The sequence below is a fragment of the Echinops telfairi genome, unplaced genomic scaffold (assembly GCF_000313985.2).
Source record: "Echinops telfairi isolate 266 unplaced genomic scaffold, ASM31398v2 ScPeMD7_5;HRSCAF=22, whole genome shotgun sequence".
Taxonomy (NCBI): domain Eukaryota; kingdom Metazoa; phylum Chordata; class Mammalia; order Afrosoricida; family Tenrecidae; genus Echinops; species Echinops telfairi.
The window spans coordinates 6,540,384-6,565,249 of NW_022103901.1; the positions used below are offsets into that span (position 1 = coordinate 6,540,384).

At 55.6% G+C, this 24,866-nt stretch overlaps 1 protein-coding gene across 2 annotated transcripts in view; it reads right to left on the reverse strand.

Moving 5' to 3' along the window:
• GALNT17 (polypeptide N-acetylgalactosaminyltransferase 17) overlaps positions 1-24,866 on the reverse strand; it is a 397,088-nt gene that overhangs the window by 4,329 nt on the left and 367,893 nt on the right. For both annotated transcript variants that reach the window (XM_004705577.2, XM_004705578.3), the window contains 3 exons: positions 20,201-20,386; positions 17,253-17,390; positions 9,776-9,871 (listed from right to left, as the gene is read on the reverse strand). In XM_004705577.2, coding sequence (XP_004705634.1) covers positions 9,776-9,871; positions 17,253-17,390; positions 20,201-20,386 — 420 coding nt within the window. The remainder of the gene's footprint in view (positions 1-9,775; positions 9,872-17,252; positions 17,391-20,200; positions 20,387-24,866) is intronic.

The window sequence follows — 24,866 nt, forward strand, 5'->3', positions numbered from 1 at the left end:
GGGAGTAAGAGCCCCCTGGGGGTTGCAGGTAGCTGAGCGCCTTCTGTGAAACCGAGACCCTGGGAGGTTTGCCTCACCTAGAAAGAAAGGCCCTTGATGGATTCCGAAACATCCCAGCCACGGCGAAGCCCACGGCACCCCCGACTCTGGCTGTGCTGCGTGCTGTTGCCTGTCCTTGGGCTCCCTGTGGCCAGGACCAAACGCCGCCCGGTCCTGCGTCACCCTCACAATTGTTCATATGTCTGACTGGTTGTTTCAGCCACGGTGTGCTCCCACTGCCTCGAGGATCTCCTTTTCTCGGACCCTCGGCTTGGCCAAGCACGGACACTCTTCCCCAGACGCCGGTCCCTCGTCCCTCCTCTCAACGGTCCGAAGTCCGTGAGACAGTCTCCCATTCCCGCCTCTAAGGTAAGGTGCCCAGATTTTAACATTGCTAAAGCGGGACACCAGTGGGACACCATTGATAAAACTCGTATCCTGGCGAAATAGCCACATGGCAGCGGAAGACCGTACACCCCAGCTTGTCGTGCATTCTTTCCCAAAATTGGGACGTTTTTAAAATGCCGCAGGACGCAGGAAAAATTGTTAAAAATCAGGACTGTCCTGCCAAAAGCGGGACATCGGGTCACCTTATTCTAAGGAGCATTCTGGCGTACGTTCTCCTAGGCAGTGCTTCTGGTGGTCGGTCAGTCCATGGTCCTTTCAGATTCTCTGCCAACAGCGAAAGGGGACATCTTTGCTCTTTAACCTGTTAAGGGGTCCTGTGCCGCCGGGGACCCGCTCAGCAGGCTGCATGGTCTGGGTTTCCTGACTGCTGCTTCCCAGACCTGTGGATCGAGGAAAATGAACTCGTTGGCAAATTTCATCTCTTCGCCGTGCATGGTGGTGTCGTCTCCTGGTCCAGCTGCGAGGACTTTTGTTTCCTTTGCATCGAGTTCGAATCCTCGGCACACCATCGGGCCCCATGGTACAGAGGGAAGCTGTGATGCACAGAGTCAGAACCGACTCGATGGCACCGAACACGGCCGGACCTTTCCTCAAAACGAAAATCAAGCCAAACCAAATGCCCTGCCATCGAATCCCTTCTGACTCACAGCGGCCCTAGCGGATGGGGCAGAGCTGCCCTGTGGGTTTTTGAGACGGTCAACCTTTACCGGTGCAGAGAGCTTCATTTCATCTTTCTCCCTCGGAGCCTCTAGTGGCTTTGAACTGTTAACCTTGTAGTTAGCAGCCCAACGCATAACCGCTATGCCTCCAGGGCTCAGAGGGCCCCAAAATGACCTCTTCAGACTTGGTCCTCAGTCTCCAGGATGAGTGGGGACAGACAAGGTTTCTCAAAGGTAGCCGAGTCCCATGGTCTGCACGGACACCCCATCTCTCTGCTCCATCCCCCATAGTCACAGGTTCCATAAAGGTCCCCCTGCCCCGTGAGTGGTCTCTAATTGGTTGATATTTCTACACATGTCTTTCCTTGCCCCAGGGTTCAGGGCTGCCGCTGGTGTTGGGGCAGCTTCATAGGGCGGTAGTCTTCTGTGGCAGGAACAGGGCCCAATGAGCACACCCCCTGTGTGGAAGTCTTTGAATTCGAATGGGCTGCTGAGTCAGAGTGGAGGGGGGCGGGCATCCAGACCCACAAACCTCACAATGCCTTGGAAAATAACCCCGGTCATTCTCACCTCCGGGTTGTGGCGAGGGGGGAGAGAACTGCAGTTGGAGAGATCTCAGAGGCACACACAGCTATTAACCCAAGTGTAAGTGCCTGGAGGGAAAATTAAAGCAGGTTGCTGCCAGACACACAAAGGGCAGGCAGAGAGACATCGGAGGAAGACTCTAGAACAGGGCAGGGCCCGTGGGCCTGACAGTGACTACAGGGCTCAGTACTGCGGAATCCAGAAGCTGCTGCAGACAAGCACATGCCGTGGAAAGAGCAGTTGGCTGAGCCTCCAGGGGACAAAGAGCTGTGCTCCTTGATTGGAATGGTTCTTGGAACCCCATGGGCATGTGTACAGAGGCAGGGTCCAGGGTTATGAATTCGGAAGGCCAACCTCTGTACAAGCCACAGCTACAAACCAAACCCGTAAGACCTATTGTGATCACAGCACAAGGCTGCGTACAAGGGCTCATGCTAACAGATAGGCACTCCAGTATTCTTGTTGGGTGTCAGTGCTCACTGCCTGGTCCTGCACTGCCTTCTGCCTTCATCATCATCATCGCCCTCATGTTTGAGCCCAATACTGCAGCCTTGACAATCCAGCTCTTGGACCTCCTGTTCTCTGACTTTCCACTTGGCAATTACCTAATTTCGTGTCAAATGGAAGTTATGAAAGTGTAGGGTTGGAGTCTAGCCTGTCAACCAGGTCACTGCCTGATGGTGCTTCCCTGTGGACATGACCTCCTCATAAGGAGGGTTGGGAACCTCCCTCCCCCACTGCCTTCACTTTCCTGGGGATGAGCCACACTGATGCCTGCCAGAGCCCTGTGGTGTGTCGCCCACCATTGGATCCACAAGACTTTGCATCCACCGGCCTGTGATCGTCTGCATTCTGCATCGCTGCACGTGGCTGTGTGAGTCTGAAGAGGGGCTTATGGGCTAGTATTGGACTTTCGCACTTGATCTGGACTGGGCTGGGATGTTTCCCTGAAATATGACTACTTGAATGTAAAGCTCTCTGCTAGATGAGAGTCACTGGATTCATTGCTGTCGTCAACCCGGCCTAACACACCCTGCGTGCGGTCCCTTTCCAGGGACTGGTCCCTCCTGACAACACGCCGTGATGTACGTGAGATGACGTCTCACCAGACCCCCTTCTAAGGAGCAGTCTGGTGGTTCTTCCTCTAAGACAGATTGATCTGTTCTTCTGGCCGTCCACGGTACTTTCAATATTTTCCACCAGCATCTCAATTCAAGCGCACCCATTCTTCTTCAGTACTCTGTAAGCAACGGCCAACTTTCAGATGCACAGGAGGTGAATGACAGCTCCACCGCGTGGATTAGGAGCACCTCGGTCCTCCAAGGGACGTTCTTGCTCTTCAACTCTAAAGAGGCCTGGGGTGGCAGGTTTGCCCAGTGCTGTGTGTTGTCTTGGCTCCTGCTTCCACAGTTGTTATTTTATTAGAGGTTCGAAAACTGAACCACATTAAAGATTTTTTTTTTAGTGTAACTGGAAGGTAAAACTCACACTCACCGCTGTGGAGACAACGCTGACTCAGAGCGACCCTACAGGACAGGGTAGAAATGCCCCTCTGGGTTTCCGAGACTGTCATTCTTTATCAGAGTCCAAAGCCCCGTCTTTTTCCCCTTGGAGTGGCTGGTGGTTTTCAAACTGTGGACATTGCCAATTGCAGCCCGGCTTGTAACCACTAGGCCACCAGGGCTCCCGTCTAGTCCAACAAGCATTGGGCCAGGTGATGTTAGCGCAGAGCCTAACCATCCTGACCTAGCTGGAAATTGAAGGCAAAGGCACTTAGGGGTGGCGCTCGTTCCACATCCAGGCAATGTCCTCTGGTTTTTTAAAATCATTTTATTGGGGGCCCTTACAGCTCTTATAACATTCCACACATCCATTGTACCAAGCATGTTGGTACCTCTGTTGCCATCACCGTTTCCAAAATGTGTTCTACTTGAACCCTTGGTAGAAGCTCCTTCTTAAAAAGTCAGAGAGCTTCTTTGCTGTGGGGGGCATTTGGAAGCAGGGCCAGGAAAGAGGGCCAGGCAGCTCAGCAGGAGACGAGGGCCCCCGGGGCTACCACAGACTGGACAGTGGGGGATTCAGGGAGATGAACACCTCAGGCCCTTCCTCCTGGCCTTCTGTCATGCCCAGGGACTAGTCAGGAGGGCATCAGGCTTGGGAAAGCAGAGAGTCCGTGATGCACGGGGAAGCCATCAAGGAGAGGGACTGGCACCACTGGCACAGCAATGGGCTCAACTATCCCATGGACCACGAAGGGGGTGGCATTTTCTTTCCTTCAGGTGAGTGTGGATTGGCGTGAGTCAGAGCCAACACAGGCAGCTAACAGCTGCCTGTCAGGGGAGGCTTGCAGAGGGACACATAAGAAGGGCCACAACTGTCCCTGCCAAAGCATTGGGGCCCCCGCCTGCCAGCAACGAGCCCCCCATTCACACATTCCTCAGTCAGCACTGGACACACAGGGAGTAGACCAGGCTCCCTCTAAAGCACTCCCCTCTGGAGCGCAGACCCATCAGCGTCAGAAGCGCCCAGGACCTCCTTTCTCTCAGAAGGAGACGCCCGACCGCAGAAGGACCAAGGCGTGTGAGCGCAGCTGCTGGCGAGGACCATGGAAAGAACCGGGCACTGCCAGGAGAAGCAGGAAGCCCGTCTTGAAAGGACCACCAGGATGCTCCTGAGATTGAGGACAGCAGACTCCGTCTCACGGACTCTGGGCACGTGGTCAGGAGGCCGAGCCCCTGGAGAGGGACGCCATGCTTGGCCAAATGGAGGGTCAGTAGGAACGAGCAAGACCCTCAGTGGGAGGGACTGGCAGCAGTGGCCGCAGCGAGGGACGGCACAGGGCGGTCCGAGTAGTGACCTGTCGTACTGGGAACTGACTTGACAATGCCTGACAGCAGACCGCCAGCCCGTTCTTCCGAGGCCTCTGGGTATCGGATTCGACTTCCTGGCAAGTGGCTTGGTGTTGGCTCTACCTGTCAGCTCTGCAAGGTGAGCCGGAGAGGCTGCTCTCCAGGGGGTGCTCCAAGCTGGGAGGAGACTCCATCTGCACGTTTCCTTGGAGCTGAGTTCCCACGGGTCTCTCCAGGAAAAAAAAAACCCATCTGAATTTCCACGCCATCATCTCATCGTCTTCCCCAGGGGAAATTCAGAGTGAGGTGCGGCTTTGCTCAAATTAAAGCGATAGGACATCTATCCACAGCGTTCTCAGAATTTCCCACCAGCGTTTTAGAAGCGAAACCAATTTGCTGAGATTGAGTTCCTCCCCCTCTCCTGGCCCAGTGCCGGGCTTGGGGGGAGGGGGCCGAGCGGAAACAGGCGGGGAGGGCACTCAGACTGCACTGGTGACACCGTCGGAGGGGTGACAGAGAGAGGGCCAGCCATAGCATTCCAGTAGAAATTCGTCGAGATATGTTTTGAATAAACCAAGCCCTGGTAGAGTAGTGGCTTAAGTCTTGGGCTACAAAGTCACCATTTCAGGTCTGAAGACGACAAGGTGGCCAGTTTGAAACTTACCCGCAACTCCTTGGGAGAAGATGAGGCTCTCTCCTCTTCCTGTCCAGAGTGGCAGCCTCGGGAGTCGACTCCATCCCAGAGGTCCGCGATGGATCGTGGGGAGCGCGGAGCGGCCACATGGGCTTGGGCCTCAGCTCCATGCTGTTCACACTGTATCCCCTGAGCCCCGAGACTTACTTGACTTCATCGGGAAAACAAGGGTCGCGAGAGATCGCTTCCATGTTTCCCATGGGGTTGTCGAGACGCTGGGCTGACCCTCCGTGGGGGCACGGCAGCCTGACTGACACAATGTATCAACGTGACAAGGTGCTCAGCTGACGCATCGCTGCCACAATGAAGCCATAGGAGCCCAAGATCAGATGATGTTTCCCTAGGGCATCAAAGGACGCTCGCCTGTCCCCTGGTGACAAATGAACCAGGGAAGCAAGAGGAAGCGGGGCGACTCACAAGTGCCCGAGGAGGACAACTGGGGGAGGGCACTCTGGTCCCTCCCTCTCTAACCCCAGACAGCAAGGCAGCAACTACGTCGGCCACACCCTGGCTGTGGAGCCAGCGCCACTCTGGGTGACCTGGTGTGCGCAGGGTGGGACTGAGCTCCCGGGGCTTTCTAGAGCCCTGGAGCATTGTGGTCATGCTGGGCTGCTAACCGCAAGGCCAGGAGTTTGAATCCACCAGCTGCTCCACAGGAGAAAGATGAGACTTTATACCCCAATGAAGAGCTACTGTGTCAGAAACCCACAGGGGCAGTTTACTTTGTCCAGTAAGGGTGGCTATGAGTGGGCATGGACTGGATGGCAGAGCTTGGAAGTTTTTATAAGTATTGGTGGAAGCAGGTTGTGGGCCTACCGAAGAGCCATCGGGTGGCTTTGAACCATTATCTTCTAGTTAGCAAAGGGGTGCAAAGTTCACTGCCCAGGGGACTCACCCTGGGCAAAAAGTCCTAGGGACAGAACCTGACACCCCTCAAAGATCCCTCTCAAACAGTGACGAAGCCCCTTCATGCCTCTCCAAGGTGGCCGACTGCCTTTCAGCACATCCCCCTGAAGATACCCTCACCCCAACCCTCCGGTCACTGTGTGCCCGCTCCTGTGGTGCTGGGAGCGACACCGCCAGCGTTTCAAACTTTAGCGGGGCCCTGGCGGTGTGGTGCAGTGGTCTACACGCCGGACTGAGAACCACACGCCAGCAGTTTGAAGCCACCAACTGCCCCATGAGAGAAAGACGAGGCCGTCTGCATCGTAGAGACGGACAGTCTCAAACCCACAGGGGCGGCTCTACCCTGTCCTCTAGGGTTGAACCAGGGCCAGCCATGGCGGACAGGTTTCCACAGAGCTTCCAAACCAAGCAGATGAGGAAGAACGGGCTGGAGTCTACTTCCTGAAGTCAGCCAGGCCCACCCAACGGAGCACCGCAGAGCCCAGTCCTGCGCAGGGCTGAAAGATGAGCCCCTATGGTCGGATGGTGCTCAGAGGTCCTCTGACCTCCCCCAGGGGCTCCCACACACCAGGAATGGTAACGTGGGCACAGGAATGGGCGACGCTTCCCTCCGATGGACAGGAGGTCCTTCATCCGTGAGCGGCTAGTCTAAATCTCGGTGAACAGAAAGACTGAAAGATGGGCACGTTTGACTGGTGGAGCTGTGATGGGTTCCTGATGGTACCACGGACTGGCAGGAGTGCAGGCCATCTGCAGGGAAGACTACAGCGGCACAGCACGCTCCTTGCAGGCGAGGATGACGGGACTGCTCTCGGACTTTGGACCTGCGGTGAGGGTGGCACAGGCCCGGCCGGTGTTTCCTTCTGCTGTACATCGGGTCGCTGCGTCCGAACCGGCTCAAGGGCACCTAACAACACCACCACTTTGTCCTGGGTGATGGGCTGTAGGGCAAAACGGTTTTCATCACCAGGGTGGGAGGCACTGAGTAATTCCACCCCCCTCTCCAAATGGGGCAACAGACCGAAGGCGTTTGGAAACCTACGGTCTAGGCCAAGTTCGTAACCAGATCAAGGGAAAAAAAAAAAAAGGCTTGTGACAAACTCCGACACTTCCAGCAACCAGGTTTCCAGAGTAGGAAGTACTTCTATCCTGTTGACAAACATGTGGCAAGATGGGAAATTAGCCCCCCTGCGCCGGCTTTATCTCTGCTTAATTGCTGCTGGATAATAAATTACAACCGAGCACCCATTAATTAAGTGAGCCGCCAGCTCCTTCTTCGGGGAGCTGCTTTGTGATTGGAACTTTGATTCGCTCTGTTTGCCCAGCTCTGCACAGAGGGCTTAAAACGATGCCCTGGTTTAAAAAAAAACAAACAGACCACCACGACATGGGTCCCCATTCTGGCAGGTTGAGGCCCTGCTGGTGTGGCGGGTTCACATGCGCACCTTCCAGTCAGGAGGCCCCGTCCAGGGCCCGGCTGGGGCATCATGCTCAGTCCCCACCTGCCAGTCCTCGGAGGTAGATGGTATTGCCATGCTACTGAAGAAGCTGCTCAGGTGGCTGGCTGACGCACAGTGGGTTCTGTGGAGGGGCTGCTAACCACAAGGTGAGCTCCCAGTTATCCGGGAGACCTTTCTTTGGTCCTCTTCCCATCCTTTGCTCATTCCCAGGAAAAGGGGGCTCCTTCGGGCCAGTTTCTGATGAATGAAAATATCTCTCATCTCCCGTGCAGCCCACCTGCTCACCAGTGACGGCTTGCTGTTAGATTGAGCCCATCTCAGTGGGGCTTCCAGATCAGGCCACGTCCAGTCCAGGAAGAGAGGCTTGGTGATCGACCTTTGAAAACCAGCCAACGAAAATCCCGAGGATCATAGTGGAACACCCTGGGAGGGGTGTAGGGCCGGCAGCGTGTGCTTGTCATGAACCGGGGTGACCTGATGGCCGCTGACCACAACCGCAAGTGCCCAGGTCATGTGTCACTTGTCTGGAAGGCTGGGGATGGAAGCTAGAAGCCAATTCCCCAAAGGATGGTCACACAGAAAACAGAGCACCTCAGTTTGGAAGCCAGCTTGCGACACAGGGCCAGAGGTGGTGTGAGGAGCGTCTAGGCCCTGCCTCCTACCCTCTGTGTCCTCTTGGCTGGTCCTCTCAGCCCAACCCCATTGTATGTCCATCTCCAGCCATCTCAACTTGGCCATCTGCTGGAGTGGACTGCTGGCTTCTCACAGACCATCTCAGGACCCGGCCTCTGTGCTTGGTGACCTCTCCACCCTGGAAGCCAGAGGAAATCCATCCCTGTGGGCTGGGACACACCACATCAATTATCAACGAAGACTCTGTTATCCACTGGAGTCCAGGCTCCCATTATAACAGGGGGGACAGTGCCTGGAATAAGTAAAATGAAAGGATAGCGGGATTTTCCCTCATGCTTCTGGAAGCCCCTGGTATCTTCTAAGCTAATCACCCTACCCTTTTCCAGGCACCCTTTGGGGGACTCCTGAGGCATCCGAGAAGATGCACGTGCTCGGTGGGATGTCACCTTGAACACCTCTTCGCAAAGCAGCACGTGGGACAGTCAAGGTCACTCTGAATCAAGGTCAGTCCTTCCAGGTGGACATGCCCATCAGGTGCTCATGCAGGAAGCAGTGAAAGAAAACCCCATGTCCCTGAGGTCACACAGGAGCTCTGGTGGGGTCGCAGTTACAAGTTGGGCTGCTAGCTGCAAGGTTGGCAGTTCAAAACCACTAGCCTTTCCTCAGGAGAAAGAGGGGGCCTTCTACTCCTGTGAAGGGTTATGGGCTCAAACACACAGGGCCGACTCTACCCTGCCCAATGGGGTTGCGGTGAGCTGGCATCGACTTGGCGGCAGTGAGCTGGGAGTTTTGGTTTTCAAGGTTGTCGGCAGGTACATTTGGTTAGCACCCCATCATGGGCACGTGGAGCTCCTGGTGGGGCAAACCAGTCACCTGGCCGAGAGGTCGGTGGTCCACACTCACCCAAAGGTTACCTCACAAGAAAGGCCTGGCGAGCTGCTACTGCCGTGAACCCCCCCTGTGGAGCAGTTCCCCTCTGCACGCCTCGGCCAGACGTGACCGCCACTGGCCACCCTGGCAGTAAGTGCGCCTGCGTCGCGGTAAATCCTATGATACACTGGACTCAAAATTTACCACCACCGAGTGAATTCCGACTCACAGCACCTCTACAAGGCAGGGTAGGGCTATCCTTTATACACACAGTCCAGGTGGGGCTCCATTATACGCAGAGTCCAGCAATGACGACCATGTACAGGTGGCTACACAGCCAGACACACAAGCAGAGCAGGGTGGGAAGGAGAAAGGACCAGGGAACAGAAGTACATGTGCTCAGTGCCAGCATACAGGTAAGTGACCTTACAGGTAAGTGATGGGAAGGCCCTTGTCAATCAGAAAAGGCCACTCTGATCCCAGGAATGTCGATGTTGCAGCAGCCACTTAGAGACGGACATCCCGGCTTCTTTAGGGACAGGCAAAAAGCCCGCATCTTCTTCTCAAAAGCTTAGAGCAGGTGGAAGGACGGAGAACAAGCCCCACAGGAGGGCCCCAGGAATGCTCTGCTAGTCACTCCCGGCCCCTTCCTGGATAGGGAAGGGGGCCTACCTGTGGCCCCCAGCCGTGGCACGGGTACAGTATGGCTGTGTGGTTCTCCAATGGCCCCTGGTCCAAGCAGACGTCTTTGGCCTTGTTGTTTCGAAGCTGTGGGGAACAGGCAGAAGGAGATAGATCATAACTCACCTGGGGAGGTGCAGCTTCTCAGCACAGACCCGCCCCGCTGCAGGCTGCGAGGCTGGCACTGGAGCAGGGAAGACCAGTCCTCCCACAGTGGCCTTGGCTCTGGCCCTCTGGCTGTATTCTGACCACACCCCACCACCCATGCTCCATCATCCTGAGCATAGAAGAGGGGGGACTTCTGGGTGTGGTCCTGGTTCCCCCAGATTTCGGGATTGAAGGCATGTCAGTGGGGGGACCAGGAAGCCTGCTGGGACTGTCGCTTAGTTGTTGGGCTGCTAACTGCAAAGCCAGCTGTTCGAAACCCCCACCCACCCCTCAGGAGAAAGAGGGGGCTTTTAATTCTCATAGAGATTTACAGCCTTGGCAACCCACAGGGGTAATTCTGCTAGGTCTCCTAGGGTGACTTAAGGTCAGGACTGCTGGATGGCAGTTCAAACCCACCCAGCAGCTCGAGGAAGAGGGCCTAGCAAGCTACTTCCATCCAGACGAGCATTGGCCCCGACAGCTACGCCACCGTGCGGCTGGCCGGGAGTACGGCATTGGGTTTGGTCTCTCCAGGTGTCCACTCCCCGTGGAAACCATGCTACAGAGACGAGACGGACAGGCCCAGACGAAAGGGAGGGGACGGACCATGATGAGAGGGAAGGGCAGGCCGACTTTGGGCGCTGACGCAAATCTCTCAGTGCAGACAGTGAGCAGATTGGTTTTCATGACTCCTTTGGCCCCTTTACATTTGATTGATTTTGTTGTTGCTGAGAACTGTCTTCATGACTCTCTTTAAAGGATGACGACTACAAAAGCAATCCCGTTTCATTTGAGACTTGCTGGAAACTGCATAAAGCAAATACACTTGTTCAATCGCCTCTAATACAATTGGCCAAGGCTCTCCACAAGTTTTGCAACAATTGGGTTTTGCAGATTCCCGGCTGTGATGCACCACAGGAGGCCCAGGAAACGCTCCCCTGTGACCTCCTGTCATGCTCTTAGGAACAGAAGCCGTGAACCGGGTGACAGTGGTGTCAAAGGGGCCAGACCACCCCCGCCCCCGATGCCCTTTAAGAACGCAGCCCAGCTGCTTCCTGGTAGCCTGACCAACCCGCCTTCCCTTCCACCTGCTGTGCACGGGAAGCAGGCATCACTGGGGGAACTGTACGGACTGCACAGCATTTGCAATTCAGCGACGTTATGCCCATCCTCTGGGCAACTGTTGGAACAGCGACGTTATGCCCATCCTCTGGGCAACTGTTGGAACACTCGACTTACCACAATTTGGGCATCAGGCTGCTAACTGCAAGGTCAGCAGTTCAAACCCCACCGGTCGCTCCAGGGGAGAAAGAGGAGGGTGTCTGCTCCCCTCAAGACTGGCAGTCTCAGAAACCCTAGGTGAGATCGTGATGCGTTGGAAACGGACCTCGTGGCAAGGTTTGATTACGGCCATTGTTTTAACAGGAACCCCGGTGGCACGGCGGTTTCCAGCCGGGCTGCTGACTGAAGCCGGTCCATGAAAACAGACGTGGAGACGCGCTCCCATGAAGCCTGCGGCCTGGGAGACCCTCTGGGGCTGGGCTGCTCTGCCCGGAGGACGCCGCTACGACCAGGGATGGAGTCGACACCAACGGGTTTGGTGAGGCTCCCTTTGATGGGCGGTTGAAGATGGTTCGTGTGCTTGGCTGGGTGCTTGCTGGGTGGACCCAGCCGGAGGCGCCTCAGAATGAAGTCCCCGGTGAGCCACTGCCTCCGAAACCCCGGGGCCAGTCCCGCTCTGTCCTGTGGCGTGGCTGTGAGTCAGGATGGACCCCGGGGCGCTGAGCTGTCTGGGTGTGGGTGGGTCGTAGTCACTTCCCCTTTGAACACAGCCCGTGGTCGCCCATTCCCCTCTGCTGCCCTGCTCCTTAGAGGGTCTGTGGTGGACTTGCGACGTGCGCTGCGTATCAGGGCTGCCAGGCCAGTACGGCACCATGTCCTACCCCACGGCTCAGAGTGCCAGGCTTGCAACCTTCCTCTGGACAGCCGGCTCAGCATCGGGTGTCATGCTGGGTGATTTTTGTCACCATTAACAGGGGCCCAGGAGCGGGGGCTGACTCTGCTAGATGCAGGGACCACCAGGATGAACTGGGCGCTCTCTGTCCGGGGACCCGTCCCAGGGGGTGAAAGACACAGGAAGAGGAGACGACGGCCTCGATGGCAGTGAGCTTGGTTACCAACTCCACCCACACTCCAACCACACTCACCGCCTCACACCCACGCAATCCACTCATACTCTACCCACACTCACAACCTCACTCAACCCACATCCACCCATGCCCCCACCGCCTCACCTCATATCCACACCCACACTTGCATTCAACCCTCACTCCACCCACGCACACTTCACTCACACTCTACCCACGCCCACAGCCACAACCTCACTCACCCCACCCCATATCTACACCTATACCCACACTCCACCCACACTCACCCCATATCTATACCCACAGCCCGCCCCAACTGCTGTCAAGTCAGTTCCACTCGTGGCACCCTCTGGGCTGTGAAAGGCACATGCTCTTCTGCTGTGAGCAGCTGTCGCTCCATGTGTGGTGCGTGGGGGGGTGGGGGGGTCTTAAAGAGCCTGATGCGGTGACATTTCAAAGCTCTTGGATTACATACACTTGGGCCTCAGTGTGTCAGGTGGAGCCCTCGGTGCAGTGGGCTTAAGCACTGGCTGGTCACTCAAGGTCAGCAGTTTGAAACCATCAGCCTGCCCCAGGAGAAAGACGAGGCTGTCTGCTCCGCTAACGAGTTACTGTCTCAGACGCCCACATGGGGCCGTTCCACCCTGTCCAACAGGGTCGCTGTGAGTCTGAAATCAGCTCAATGGCAATGAGTGTGGTTTAGTGTCTCCAAGATCAAAGCAATCCTTGCCCCAGTGTGCCTGCCTTCTTTCCATGAACACCGGAGTTTCCAACGTCCATCCCGTAGCAGGGCAGGGCTTCATGTGGTCGGTCCGTGCATGGAAAAACAGAAGGGACACATAATGGAATTTTTCCGTGAACTTTTTGAGGCCTTCCTATAAGGATCCCAACTGTTCCCTTTTTGAGCATGGCCTCTTGTGGGCATTATCCCAATGCTTCTGGACTTCTGTTCACACCTTCTGGGAATTCTTCCACGCCAGGTTGAGGTGGGGCTTCAAAGAGTTCCTGGAACAATGTCCCTGTCTTTTCCCTCCATTTCCCCACAGGCCTTTGGGAACCCCTGCATGAATTATGTGACAGTTAACTAGCCACGGTGTCAAGTTAAAGTTTGAAAACAATCAAGTAAACCACCGAGATGAACAATTGTCCCGGGATCCTTGCCCCTTCGTCAAAGGGGAAGAGTGGAGAGGACAGTGGGATTACCCACAACTTTGTGAATACCTGCGGCTTCTTTAGAAGCTGGTCTCAATCTGTACCCTCTCTCTGGTGGATACGTTTCCATCCTGCGATTTAGAACTGACCGAGGGTTGGGAGTTTGAGATTAAGATCTTGCTAGCAAGGCACCAACATAGACCCAAAACTCACCCTGCCGTCCTAGAGGGCAGGGTAGAACTGCCCCTGTGGGTTTCTGAGACTGCCACTCTTTATGGGAGTAGAAAACCCGTTTTCCTCTCAAGGAGTGGCTGGTGGTTTCAAACTGCTGACCTTGCAGTTGGCAGCCCAGCAAGGAGCCACTACATGCCCAGGGCTCCCACAGATCACCCCAAAGAAAAAAAAATCCCCACTGCCATTGAGATGATTTCTGACTCAGTGACCCTGTGAGACAGAGTAGAACTGCCCCTTTGGGTTTCTGAGACTTAAAAAAGAAATCTTTATGGAAGCAGACAGCCTCATCTTTCTCCTTCAGAGGGCCTGCTGGCTTCAAACCACCGACTTAGCAGTTGGTAGCTCAATGCTTAACTCACCGTGCCACCAAGGCACCAACATACATTCCCACAGCTAGACTCGGTTCCCTGACGAGGAGGGGGAAAGGCACTATCCTGGATTTCAAGAGGTTTCTTTCTCAAATCCTCTCTCTGGCGACGAAATAATACACAGGTGCATGCTTTCCCACATCCCCGGCTCCTCTTGTCTTGGCGGGCCTTCCCCCGACTTGGTCTGTTTTCTAATAGGGCCCTGGAGTCTCCCTGCTAATCTCTCTCCTTTAAACCCATGTGGGCTCGTCACCTATCCCTGCCATCGCCCACTTTCTCCCCGCCCCCGCATTCTTGGGGGCACCCACGCTTCCAGTGGGGCATATTAATGCCCTGTCTGGTTGGCGCATGTATCGTGTGAATATGTATGCACGCCCAGCCCTCCTCCTCTACTTCTGCTTCTTTCCCCCTCCAAACCCCCCTCCTCACTGAACTTGCCATCCCTAGAAAGCCTTTTCTCATTCGGAAACCAGGGCCACGTCCTTCCTTACCAGTTCTGCTGTTCTCTTACAAAGCTGCTCTGAAATAGACCTTGGTCTCAGGCAAAATGTAAGACTCTGGATTGATTTTCTTTGCTGTGGAGCTCAGCAATTTACCCGATTGTCTTAGGAAAAGCCCAGTCTCCGCCCATCCGTTTCGGATGCCTTCTTTACATCCCGTCTGCTTCTGAGACGTCCCCACCCTTGCTTCCATCCCCCCTCCCCTGCCCCATCCCCTTACTGTTAGCTGCTGCCCAGTCCAGTTGGTTGTAGCAGGGCTGCTCCAAGGGGTGTCAAAGTTGTGACCTTCACGGAAGGCAGGTCACCGGGCCTCTCTTCCGAGGCAGCCTTGGGCGTGTTCAGAGTAGCCCCCTTTGCACTAGGGAGCCGTGGTGCATTGTGGTTACACAGCGGCTGCAATCCACAAGGTCTGCTGCTCGAACCCCCGGCCATTCCACGGGAGCGAGACAGGGCTTTGTACTCCATCAAGGGTTACATTCTCGGAAGCCACAGGGGCAGTGCTCACCTGTCCTACAAGGTCACTCTGAGTTGGCATTGACTCAATGGCCATGTTTCTGTTTTTTGAGGGCGTAACTGTGTGTCTTCCCAGGGGGCTTTGTCTTGCTTTGATAACCTGAAATAACAGGACAGACTCTGATCTGACGGACACAGGTCCCTCGTGGCGCAGGGTGCTAAGTGCTGGTGGAGCTACCTGAAAGGTGGGCGGTTCAAGCCCACCCGCGGCTCTGAGGGCAGAGACCGCGGGGCCCCAACGAGCCAGCAGGGGCTGTGGGAGGGTGGGTACAGTCTGAGTTCAGGACTGATTTCTTCCAAAGCACCTCGAGGGACCCAGGGCTGAGAGCCAGCTTCTAGCCTAGCAATCTCATGTGTTCTCGTCCCGTTTGCTGTGCTGAGATAACATCTGCTAGTAAAGCATCCACGCAAATTGATTACAAATCCTATAGGCAGTAATTTCAGAAAATGCTGGCTCTAAGAACGTCCCCAAGCATTTATAGGACGCTTTCATTGTACCAGGCACCAGGGCTGGCATCACCCCGTGGGGCAGCTCCTAGTGCCCCCTAAAGGACTCCTCCCATACCAGACATACAGCACTGTTAGTCCCACTACCATGTTATCATTTCACCTAGGAGACCGGCGTAGCTGTCAGCCGCTGAAAGGCTGCACTTCTCAGCCTGTGTGTACATCCATACAAAGCCGTTCCGCAAACTTTCTGCGTTGACTGACGTTATCGACCGCAGCACTGTGAGGTGCTGATCAGAAGCCCTTGTGAAAAGTTTCCTCCTCTTCCTTTTCCTTGAATTCCTACTTTTTTTCCAAACAGCTCTGGACGCCAGTTCACAGACATGACACACGACAAACCAAAGCCCAACTCACTGCCACCGAGCTGATGCCGACTCATCAGGACCTTATGGGACAGGGCAGAAGGGCCCCTGTGGATTTCCAAGACTGGAACCGATCATGGGAGTAGAGAGCCCCATCTTTCTCCTGCGGATCGGCTGGTGGTTTCGAACTGCTGACCTTGTAGTTAGCAGCCCAACCACTGTATGGCCAGGGCCCCTTATCCACATGCTGGTGCAGCTAAAACAGCTGAGGACATGTCAGAACCAGAGACCACGAGCCTACTGGCAGAGACGAGGCAACAGTGACAGCGGGGACCAGAGCGCGGGGTGGGGGTGGGGAGGTGGCACCCACGGAGGGAGCTCAGGGTCATAGCCTCATGGGAGTGTGTATGCTGAGCGAGCTGTTCTCACTGGCTGCCGGGACCATGTTAGGGAATCCGTCATCTGCTTCTCTTGAAACCCTGTGGGAGAATTTCCCAGAGAGTCATTTCGGTGTCACCCTCTGCAAACACATCACCGGTGTGGTCTGTAACCCTGTGTTCCTTATAGCCACCACTTCCAGGGACGACCCTAAGTGTTTTCCAGGGATGGGTTCATGTTGGCTTCACCTTCCTTGGTGTAGGTGGACTGTTCTTCCAGTGTAGGGACTTGGAGACATGCATGCGTTGCCGAGGGCTACCCAGCCTGTCAGACAGTAGGACAGGGCCAGACACAGGCACTTGACAGCAGAGAGAATCCTCCCCTATGTCTTCCAAGGCTCTGGTCATTATGGAAGCAGTCTGCCGGGGAGATGTGTATATATATATATATACAGACTCAGCACCATCGAGTCAATGAGGACTCACAGCCGCCCCTGTGGGTCTCAGAGCCTGCAACTATGGACAGGGAGTAGAAAGCCAAGTCTTTCTCCCTTAGAGCTGCTGGTAGTTTTGAACTGCTGGCCACGAGGATTGCAGCCCGATGCACAACCACTACAGCACCAGGGCTCCTATGTACAGACACATACACAAGTTTGCCCTATTGGCTTTTTGGTTAGCAGTCCAATGCTGAGCGACCTGCGCCACTAGGGCTGAAACTATGCTGCTGTTGTGAGTCGGTGCTGAGCCACGGCGACCCCGTGCACAACAGAAGGGAACACTGCCCGGCCCTGCGCCATCCGCACCATCGTTCCTTATATTTAAGTCCCCTGTTGCAGCCACGGTGTCAACCCATTTTGCCGGGGTCTTAACCATCTGTGCCACGACAGATTCAACTTCAGGAGCGCAGGCGGTGTACCGGATGACGCGCTGGGCCGCTCACAGTGTTGCTAACTGTAAGGTCAGCACTCTGAAACCAGCTGCCACTACCCGGGAGAAAGATGAGGCGTTCCACTCCCATAGAGAGTGGCAACCCACAGAAGCAGGGTCGCTATGACTCAGAATCGACTCGAGAGCAGTGAGATACTTCCGGTTCCGAGGGCCCTCGCCGCTGCCCCAGCCCCAAGTGCTCTCTTCCAAATGAAGGCAGGCCTCCGTGGCCTGGCTCCCCCGCTCTGCGTCCCAGCCCCCAGAGGGGAGCAGGCCCAGGCCCGTCTCAGTTACCTCCCCGTAGGCAATGGTGTTGTTGTATCTCCTCATTTCTGGGTACACGTGGTCCAGGTACCACTGGAAGTTCTTACACTTTAGGCTCGTCCTCAACGCCCGCCTCTCGGAGACGTCGCCGATATCGATGCCCGGGTTCTGGAAGCAGAGAGAAGCAGAGGGGGTATAAGTGGCTGTGGGTTTATGGGCAGAGGGGGCAGGGAGAGCCCCTTCAGGGAGGACCGGCAGTTTGCACAAGGGGTGCCTCATCTCCTCTGCAGCCCCTGCCTATAGGGCTGTGCTCCTATGGGGTGCGATGCAGGGCTAGGATGCTGGTCGCCATGGCACCAGCACTTCTCAGCCCAGCGGGGTCACCCAGGGTGGTCACTGAGCCAGAACATCCAGTGACCACCACTGTTCCAAGGCTTCCACCCTGATAGTCTTACTCACCCTCCTCTGCTAATGTAGTGGGTTACACATGACAAGGTCAGCAGTTCAAAACCACCAGCCACTCCGTGGGGAGAAAGACGAGGTTTCCTGGTCCCGCAAAGATGAACAGTCTCAGAACGTGTCTTGGTTTAAACACACTGCTGTCAAGCTGATGCCGACCCGTAGTGACCCCTGGGACAGGGCAGAGCTGCACCATGGAGCTTTTGAGGCTGCCAATCTTTCCAGAGCAGACCGGCTCATCTGTCTCCCGCAGACCCGTCCGAACCATCACCCTCTCTGTTAGCAGCCCATGCTGAACTCACTGGGCCACCAGGCTCCTACGCTCAATGGACTTGTTCCATCTGGGTAAGGGGAAAGATGGACAGTTTGGAAATGTTGCAGGGGCAGTTCTATTCTGTCCTGTGGGGTTGCTGTGAGCCAGAATCAGCTTGGTGGCAGTTTTTGCCCCGCCCCTCCCGGTCTGGTTTGACTCCAAGGCACATAACTTCACCAAAATGAATATTTAAAAAAACCCTGGTCACCTGAGCATCAAGAACCTGGTTTCTTTCACATCTAGCTCAGTCACTAGTAAGGCCTGGGGCACATGGTTAAGCGCCCTGGACGCCAGATGACAGTGGCCACTCAATCGTGTTATTTCAGTCCTACCCCCAGCCCCACTGTCAGTGTGCATCCCACTGTGTGCCTTGCAAGCGGCCAGGCTGTTGGAAGCTCTGCCAGCAGGATTTCATATGCCAGAAGGGGCACCCACGGTGGACAGATAGACTAGGAGGAAAGGCCTGGAGGTCTTCCAAGAATTCGCTCGTGAAAACCCACAGATGACCACAGGACAGGGTCCTGCTGGAAGACCAGGCCCCCAGGCTGGAAGGGGCATGGACAACACAGTGACCACCACCACAGGCTGGTGTACCTTGAGGAAACCACAGGACCGGGCAGTGCCCCATCGTCTTGTACCCAAGTCATCAGGAGCTGATTGGCCAGAGGAACTAGCACTGTCCAGAGTGGGGCCTGAGCAAGCTGTTCCTGGTTGCAGCTTCGAGCCCTCCCCTTCTGCAGAGTCCCCAGTTGGCGGCGACTGTCCACCTCATCACCAGGCGACGTCTCCCGACTTCCCACAGTAACAGCCCAAAGCCAATTATCAGAGGGCTTATTTGATTAAGACAAGAAAATAGGTGCTTATCACCGCCCACCGCCTTCGCCTCCCTCCCCTCCCACCCCCCGCGGGCACGATCTCTCTTTGTGGGCTCTCGGTGAAGTTCATTATATGCAGAAGTGAAAATAATTTTCCATTGCAAAGCTTGTAATGATGTTCTAATGAATAATTCACTCTGCTTGTACAGAAATGAACCTGTAATGGGCCGCCGGGTGCTGCCGGGGGACATGAAGATGCTGAGTGGTGACTGCACAGGCTTAGCCACCAGAAGGCTGGGGGATTCGTGAGCTGTGTGTGTGTGTGTCTGTGTGTGTTTATGTATGGTGGAAGCAGAGTTCTCTCTGGAACCAGGCGGTGTTTGCCAGAAGAGTTCACATCATCTCATTACATTTGGGGCCTTCACACCGGGTTCTCAGAGGATAACCCTCTTTCCAATGGCAAACATTCTAATCTTTCGAAGGCAAACCGGCTGAGGCGATTGTAACAAGGTTTTTAATACGCCCTGAGCCCGCCCTGAGCCAGGATGGATTGGGAGGCCTTGGTTTGGGTTTCGTACCTGTTTTTACTCTTAATAAGGTTGTGGTGAGTGCTACCGGGTGGGTTCTGACCCACGGGGCCCTGTGCATGCGACAGAACTGCCCCATAGCATGTGGCCGCCCGCTGCTTTGCGGGAACAGAGGCCAGAGCTCTCTCCCATGGAGCCAGTCGGTGGGTTTGAACTGGCAACCTTTCAGCTAGCAGCGGAGGGCTTGCCACTCAAACTCACTGCCACTGAGTCAATCCCGACTTGTGGCAACCCTCATGAACAGAGTGGGAACTGTCCCTGTGGTTCCGAGGCTGTAAGTCTTTACGGGAGCAGAGACCACCATCTTTCTCCTGTGGAGCAGGTGGTGGGTGGGAACCACAGATATTGTGATTGGCAGCCACATTCAAAGCCAGACTCACTGCCCTGGAGTCAACTGCGACTCACAGTGAGCCTAGAGGCCAGGACTGAATGGCCCAGTGAGTTTCCTAGGCTACTGATCTGTCCGAGAGAAGAAAGCCCCATCTTTCTCCCAGAGAGGCTGATGGCTTCGAACTGCTGGCCTCGGCTTGAGCAGTTCAACGTGTAACCACCAGGGGTCCTACACCCACGGGGGTGGGGGGGTGGGGGTGGGGTGGAGATTTAAAAAGTTCCTGGAATGGCAGGATAATGGGATTCTCCCACAGGCTTTCTGAAACTCCCTCCTGTATAGGTCTCTGGTCCTATTTCTCTAGCCACTCCCGTGCTGGGGGGTATGAGTGTCTGGCTAAGGAGAGCCCCCCTCCCCTGATTACACACAGCCAGGCCCACTCTGGGTGGTGAGGGGTGGGTGGGAGCAGGCCTCACCTCCAGGGGCAGGTTCCAGGCTATGTACACGTGGGACTTGTAGTCGTCCATCCACACCTCAGCCACGCGGAGCGCGTTCCTCTTGGTGTAGAAGCCGATGTTGCTGTTGTAAGGCTTCTTCTTCCGCTCGATGTGGGCCACCCGCGAGCATGGCAGGACCTCCATGCTGCCCCCGCAGAGCCACACCTGAGGACACAAGGACCTGGTCAGCCTCCTGGAGCAACGCCCAGAGCGTCCCGGCCTCACCCCACCCCAGCCCTGGGTCCCAAGGGCTGTGGCTCTGCAGAGTTAGCGTGAGCAAGAAGTGATGAAATACAGGCTGGTGCCCACAGTCCTCGGCATCAGGTGGTTTCTGCAGTGGGGTCTAGTTCAAGCTGACTGCTACCCAGTCGATTCCCACGCATGATGTTCTCAGGTGTGCCGGGGGACCTGTACTCCACAGGGGTGGCTGCACTTTCACCTTTGAGAAGTGGGTCGCCAGGCCTTTCTTCTGAGGCACCTAATAACGGGCCACCCCTGTGGGGAGTGGCCCAGCAAACCCAGAGCGCCCTCCCAGCCTGAGGGTCCAGCATTGGCTAGGTGCTTCCCGTGGCTGGCAGGAGCCCTGGTGGCAATGTGGGTTCCTCGTTGTGCCACCAACCCCAAGGTCAGCCGTTTATACCCCCAAGTCGCTCCAAGGGAGAAAGAGGAGGCTTTCTGCTCCCATAAAGCTCAACCATCTCAGAACCCCCACAGGGGCCGTTCCACTCTGCCTATGAATTGGAGCCAACTCCATGGCTGTGCGTCTGGCTTCCACGCTCCCTGGTTGCTGGCTCGGAAGTTTGTCATATCGCCAGGCCCCCCGGGCTGGGACTGCATCCTTAGCATGCCTGCCAGCCAGCGGAGGCTGACTGTGCAGCCACCCGCAGTGGCCAGAGACTGGCGTTGTAAGCCCCCACCCAGCCCCTTCCCCAGCACATCTTTGCCGAGACAGAAGGGGACGTCCCTGGAATGCTGCCGCTGCTGCAAGCCAAGCCGGAAAGACCCACCCGCAGGCAGCTCCGAGATCAAGAACCATCTCTTCACGTCACACAGCGTGGGTGTGGGGGTGAACGCAGGCCAGGCTTGGAGTCTCGGGCCCCCGGGAACAACCTCAGCCCAGGAACTGGGTCCCCCTCTCACTACTCAGTGGCCTGGAATGTAGACTTCCCTGGCGCTGGTGAAGAAGCCCCGCAGAGCCGTGGTTACCCACTGGGTTTCAGGCTGTGAGATCAGCAGTTCCTAACCACCTCCTGCTCCTTGGGAGGAACATGAGGCTTTCTACTCCCACGAAGGTGACAGTCTCAGAAGCCCATAGAAACACTCCCACCCTGTCCTCTAGGGCTGCCAGGGGTCAGAATCGACCCCACGACAGTGAGTGAGTTTATTAGAGTGGCCGTGAGTCAGAATCAAGTGGTCACCAATGGGGGGTGGGGGGGTTGAAGGAAAACTTACAGAGGGCGGGAATCAATTTTGGAGTTGATTCGGGAGCCCTGATGGTCATGCGCTGTTGTGCTAGTCACAAGGTCAGATCGGAAACCATCACCTCTCCCTGTGGGGAAGAGAAGGCTTTCCACTCTCGTACAGCGAGTCTCCGAAGCCCACACAAGCAGGTCCACCCTGTCCTAGAGGCTCACTAGGAGTCAGCATTGACTCAAAGGCAGTGAGGGCAGTGTGTTCAGGGTGGAGCAGGGGCCCGGCTGGCACAGTGGGCTATGCAGTCAGTGGTTCGAACCCACCAACTGACCCACGGGAGAAAGACGAGGCTGTCTGATCCTGTAAAGAGCTATCATCTTGGAAACCCACTGGGACAGGGCCGCCTTGCCCTAGCGGGTGTCTGTGAGTTGGTACTGACTTGGTGGCAGCGGGTTTGGTTAGGCTGGGGAGGGCTGGGGAGCCCTGATGGGGTGCCGGGTGGTGCAGACGACCACTAGCTCACAGTCCTTTAGGGAAAACAAGTCTGGCCCCTCAGGCGGAAAGGCAGAGCCCCAGAGCTGGACTTGGCTCTCAGGGTCCACCCCTGCTCCCCGGCCCCCAGAGTGGTAAGCTGGCTCTGTCCCGTTTAAATGTACATTCTTTCCACTAAATTGGACGGATGCATAATAGCTTTCCTGCTAAAGTTCTCTTACAAAAATTCAATTTCAATCTTCTGCTTTACTTATTACTGTTTCTCAGAAATGGGATTTACAAATATGGACCCGCAGACATATCTCAATTTAAGCACCGCAATCGCGAGGACCCCTAAATGCCTGGGTTATATTGCTGGTCGATACAAGTCATTTCTCTTAATACAACAGGAGGAATTAAAATGGAGCTTGGTAATGGCACGCGATGCAGGGCGGGGGTTCGCCTGATGGAGCGTGGATGGGTGGCAGGGGTTTGTTTTCCTCTGAACTCGGTTGCTATGGTTTATGCGTGCGTGTGCGTGCGCGTGCACGTGCACTCGGTTGGGCCTATGTTCACCACTTTGACATTTATCTCAGAGTGGTTCCATCCAGCTTGGTAGTGTGATACTGCTGAGAGATGTGCGCTTTTCTTCCCCATTAGTGGTGGTCCAGGGCTAGAATTTTTGCCTCCCACGTAGGAGACCCGGGTTAGATTTCCACCCAGCATGCTTCAAGTGTGGCCACTGACCATCTGTCCGCAGAGGCCTGCTGCACACTGCTATGATTCGAAATGCATTTCAGCGGGGTTTCCTGAGAAACATAAGAAAGGCTGGGTACCGATTTCCAAAAACGATCAACCGGTGCCAAGTGTATGGATCACAAGGTCTGAGTGGCAGACATCTAGTGACAAAAACCAAACTCAGGGCCATCGAGTCCATGCCAACTCACAGCCACCCTGTAGGACAGGGTAGAACTGACCCTGTGAGTTTCTGAGATTGTCCCTCTTTACGAGAGTAGAAAGTTCTGTCTTTCTCCCTCAGAGAGGCCGGTGGTTTCAAACTGCTTACTTTGAGGACTGCAGCCCAGTACGTAATCACTGCGCTACCCCAGCTCCTCTCGGCAGCAACAGAAGTAGTCAAGGAAGCCTCAGAGATGACCTGGAAGCAGCCGTCAAGAGATCAAATCGCGCACTGCACTGGGTACATCTGCTACCCAAGACCTCGTTAGAGTGTTGAACATTAAGGTTACTTTGAGGACCAAGGTCCACTTACCCAATCATGATATTTTCAATCGTCTTACATGCATGTGAAAGTTGGACAGTGAATGAGGAAGATCGAAGAAGAACCGATGCATTGGAAGTAAGGTGCTAGAGAACAATAGTCAAAGAACCACGGACTGCTTAAAGGACCAACAGGTCTGTCTCGGAAGCATTACGGCCAGAGTGCTCCTTAGCGGCAATGATGAAAGACGACTTCTCCTGTTCTTTGTAAATGTTGTCAGGAGAGGCCAGTCCCCGAGAAGGATGCCCGGTTTGGTAAAGCAGAGGGGGCAGCGCCAAAGAGGAAGGCCCTCGGCGAGATGGATTGGCACAGTGACTACCAACGGGCTCGTACGTAAGACTGATTGTGAGGCTGGCGCGGGACCGGGCGGGCGGCGTTCCCCTCTGTTGCACACTGTGTTGCCAGAGGTCAGAACCAAGTTCATGGATGCCCCCAACAACAGCGGAGAGGGTTTCCAACATGTCCACAGACGGGTCTCCCTGCCTCCCTCCTCCACCTTCTCCTCCTCCTCCTCTGATCTGGAGACTGAAGACCTCCAACAATGGATAGGTGCTTGGCCGCAGTAAGAAGCGCTCATGTAGGTCCAGCCCCCCATCACCTAGTTGTACGGTGGAGAACAGGCACCGCAGTTACTCCCCTGGTTAATAAGAAAGCCCCCCCCACCCCGGGTACATGTTATCCAATTAACATTATAGGACGGGGGCCTGGTATTTACTGTCTCATAACCACCTTGTGGCCCCATGAACACGAGCCCACCCCAGCCTCAAACACTCACCACCTTCAAGTCGACTCAAAGCGACCCCTAAAGGACAGGGCAGAACTGCCCCTGCCGGTCCGAGACGGTCACTCTTTTATGGGAGTAGAAAGCTCATTTTTATGGGAGTAGAAAGCTCATTTTTATGGGAGTAGAAAGCTCATTTTTATGGGAGTAGAAAGCTCATTTTCCTTCCTTTGGAGCGGTTGGTGGCTTCAAACTGCTGACCTTGTGGTTAGCAGCCCAACCCGTAACCACTATGCTACCAGAGATGGCCACAGGCTTCTCCTAGGTACGTCCCATGGCCAGCCTCCCTTGCAGCAAGGTGTGGCCCTAAGGCTCCATATCACAGACAACGTGACTGTAAGTCAGTGTGTCACCCAGGGCCTGATGGGGTAGGACAGCCCCCGTGCCTTCCCCACCCTCCCCTTCCCACTGCACGGAGACTGTGGAATCTTTCTGGTGAAGATGGGGGAGCCCGGATATCCCTGAACAGCCCCATGGAAGGCTACCTGCCAACCCGGAGCACCTGGCTGATCCCGAGACTGGGAGGTGTGCTCATTCCAGAGACTAGAGGCTCTCACTGGGCCTCTAGGGGCAGGGCTGTGCCCCGTGCCTGGGGAGCCTGGGCTTTGAGGAGCTCCCCTGAGTTCTCTTCCGTCCGTCCGTCCGATTTCTGCTTCTCCCCCAGGAAACAATCCACGCCGCTGCTCCCACACAGGCTGGGG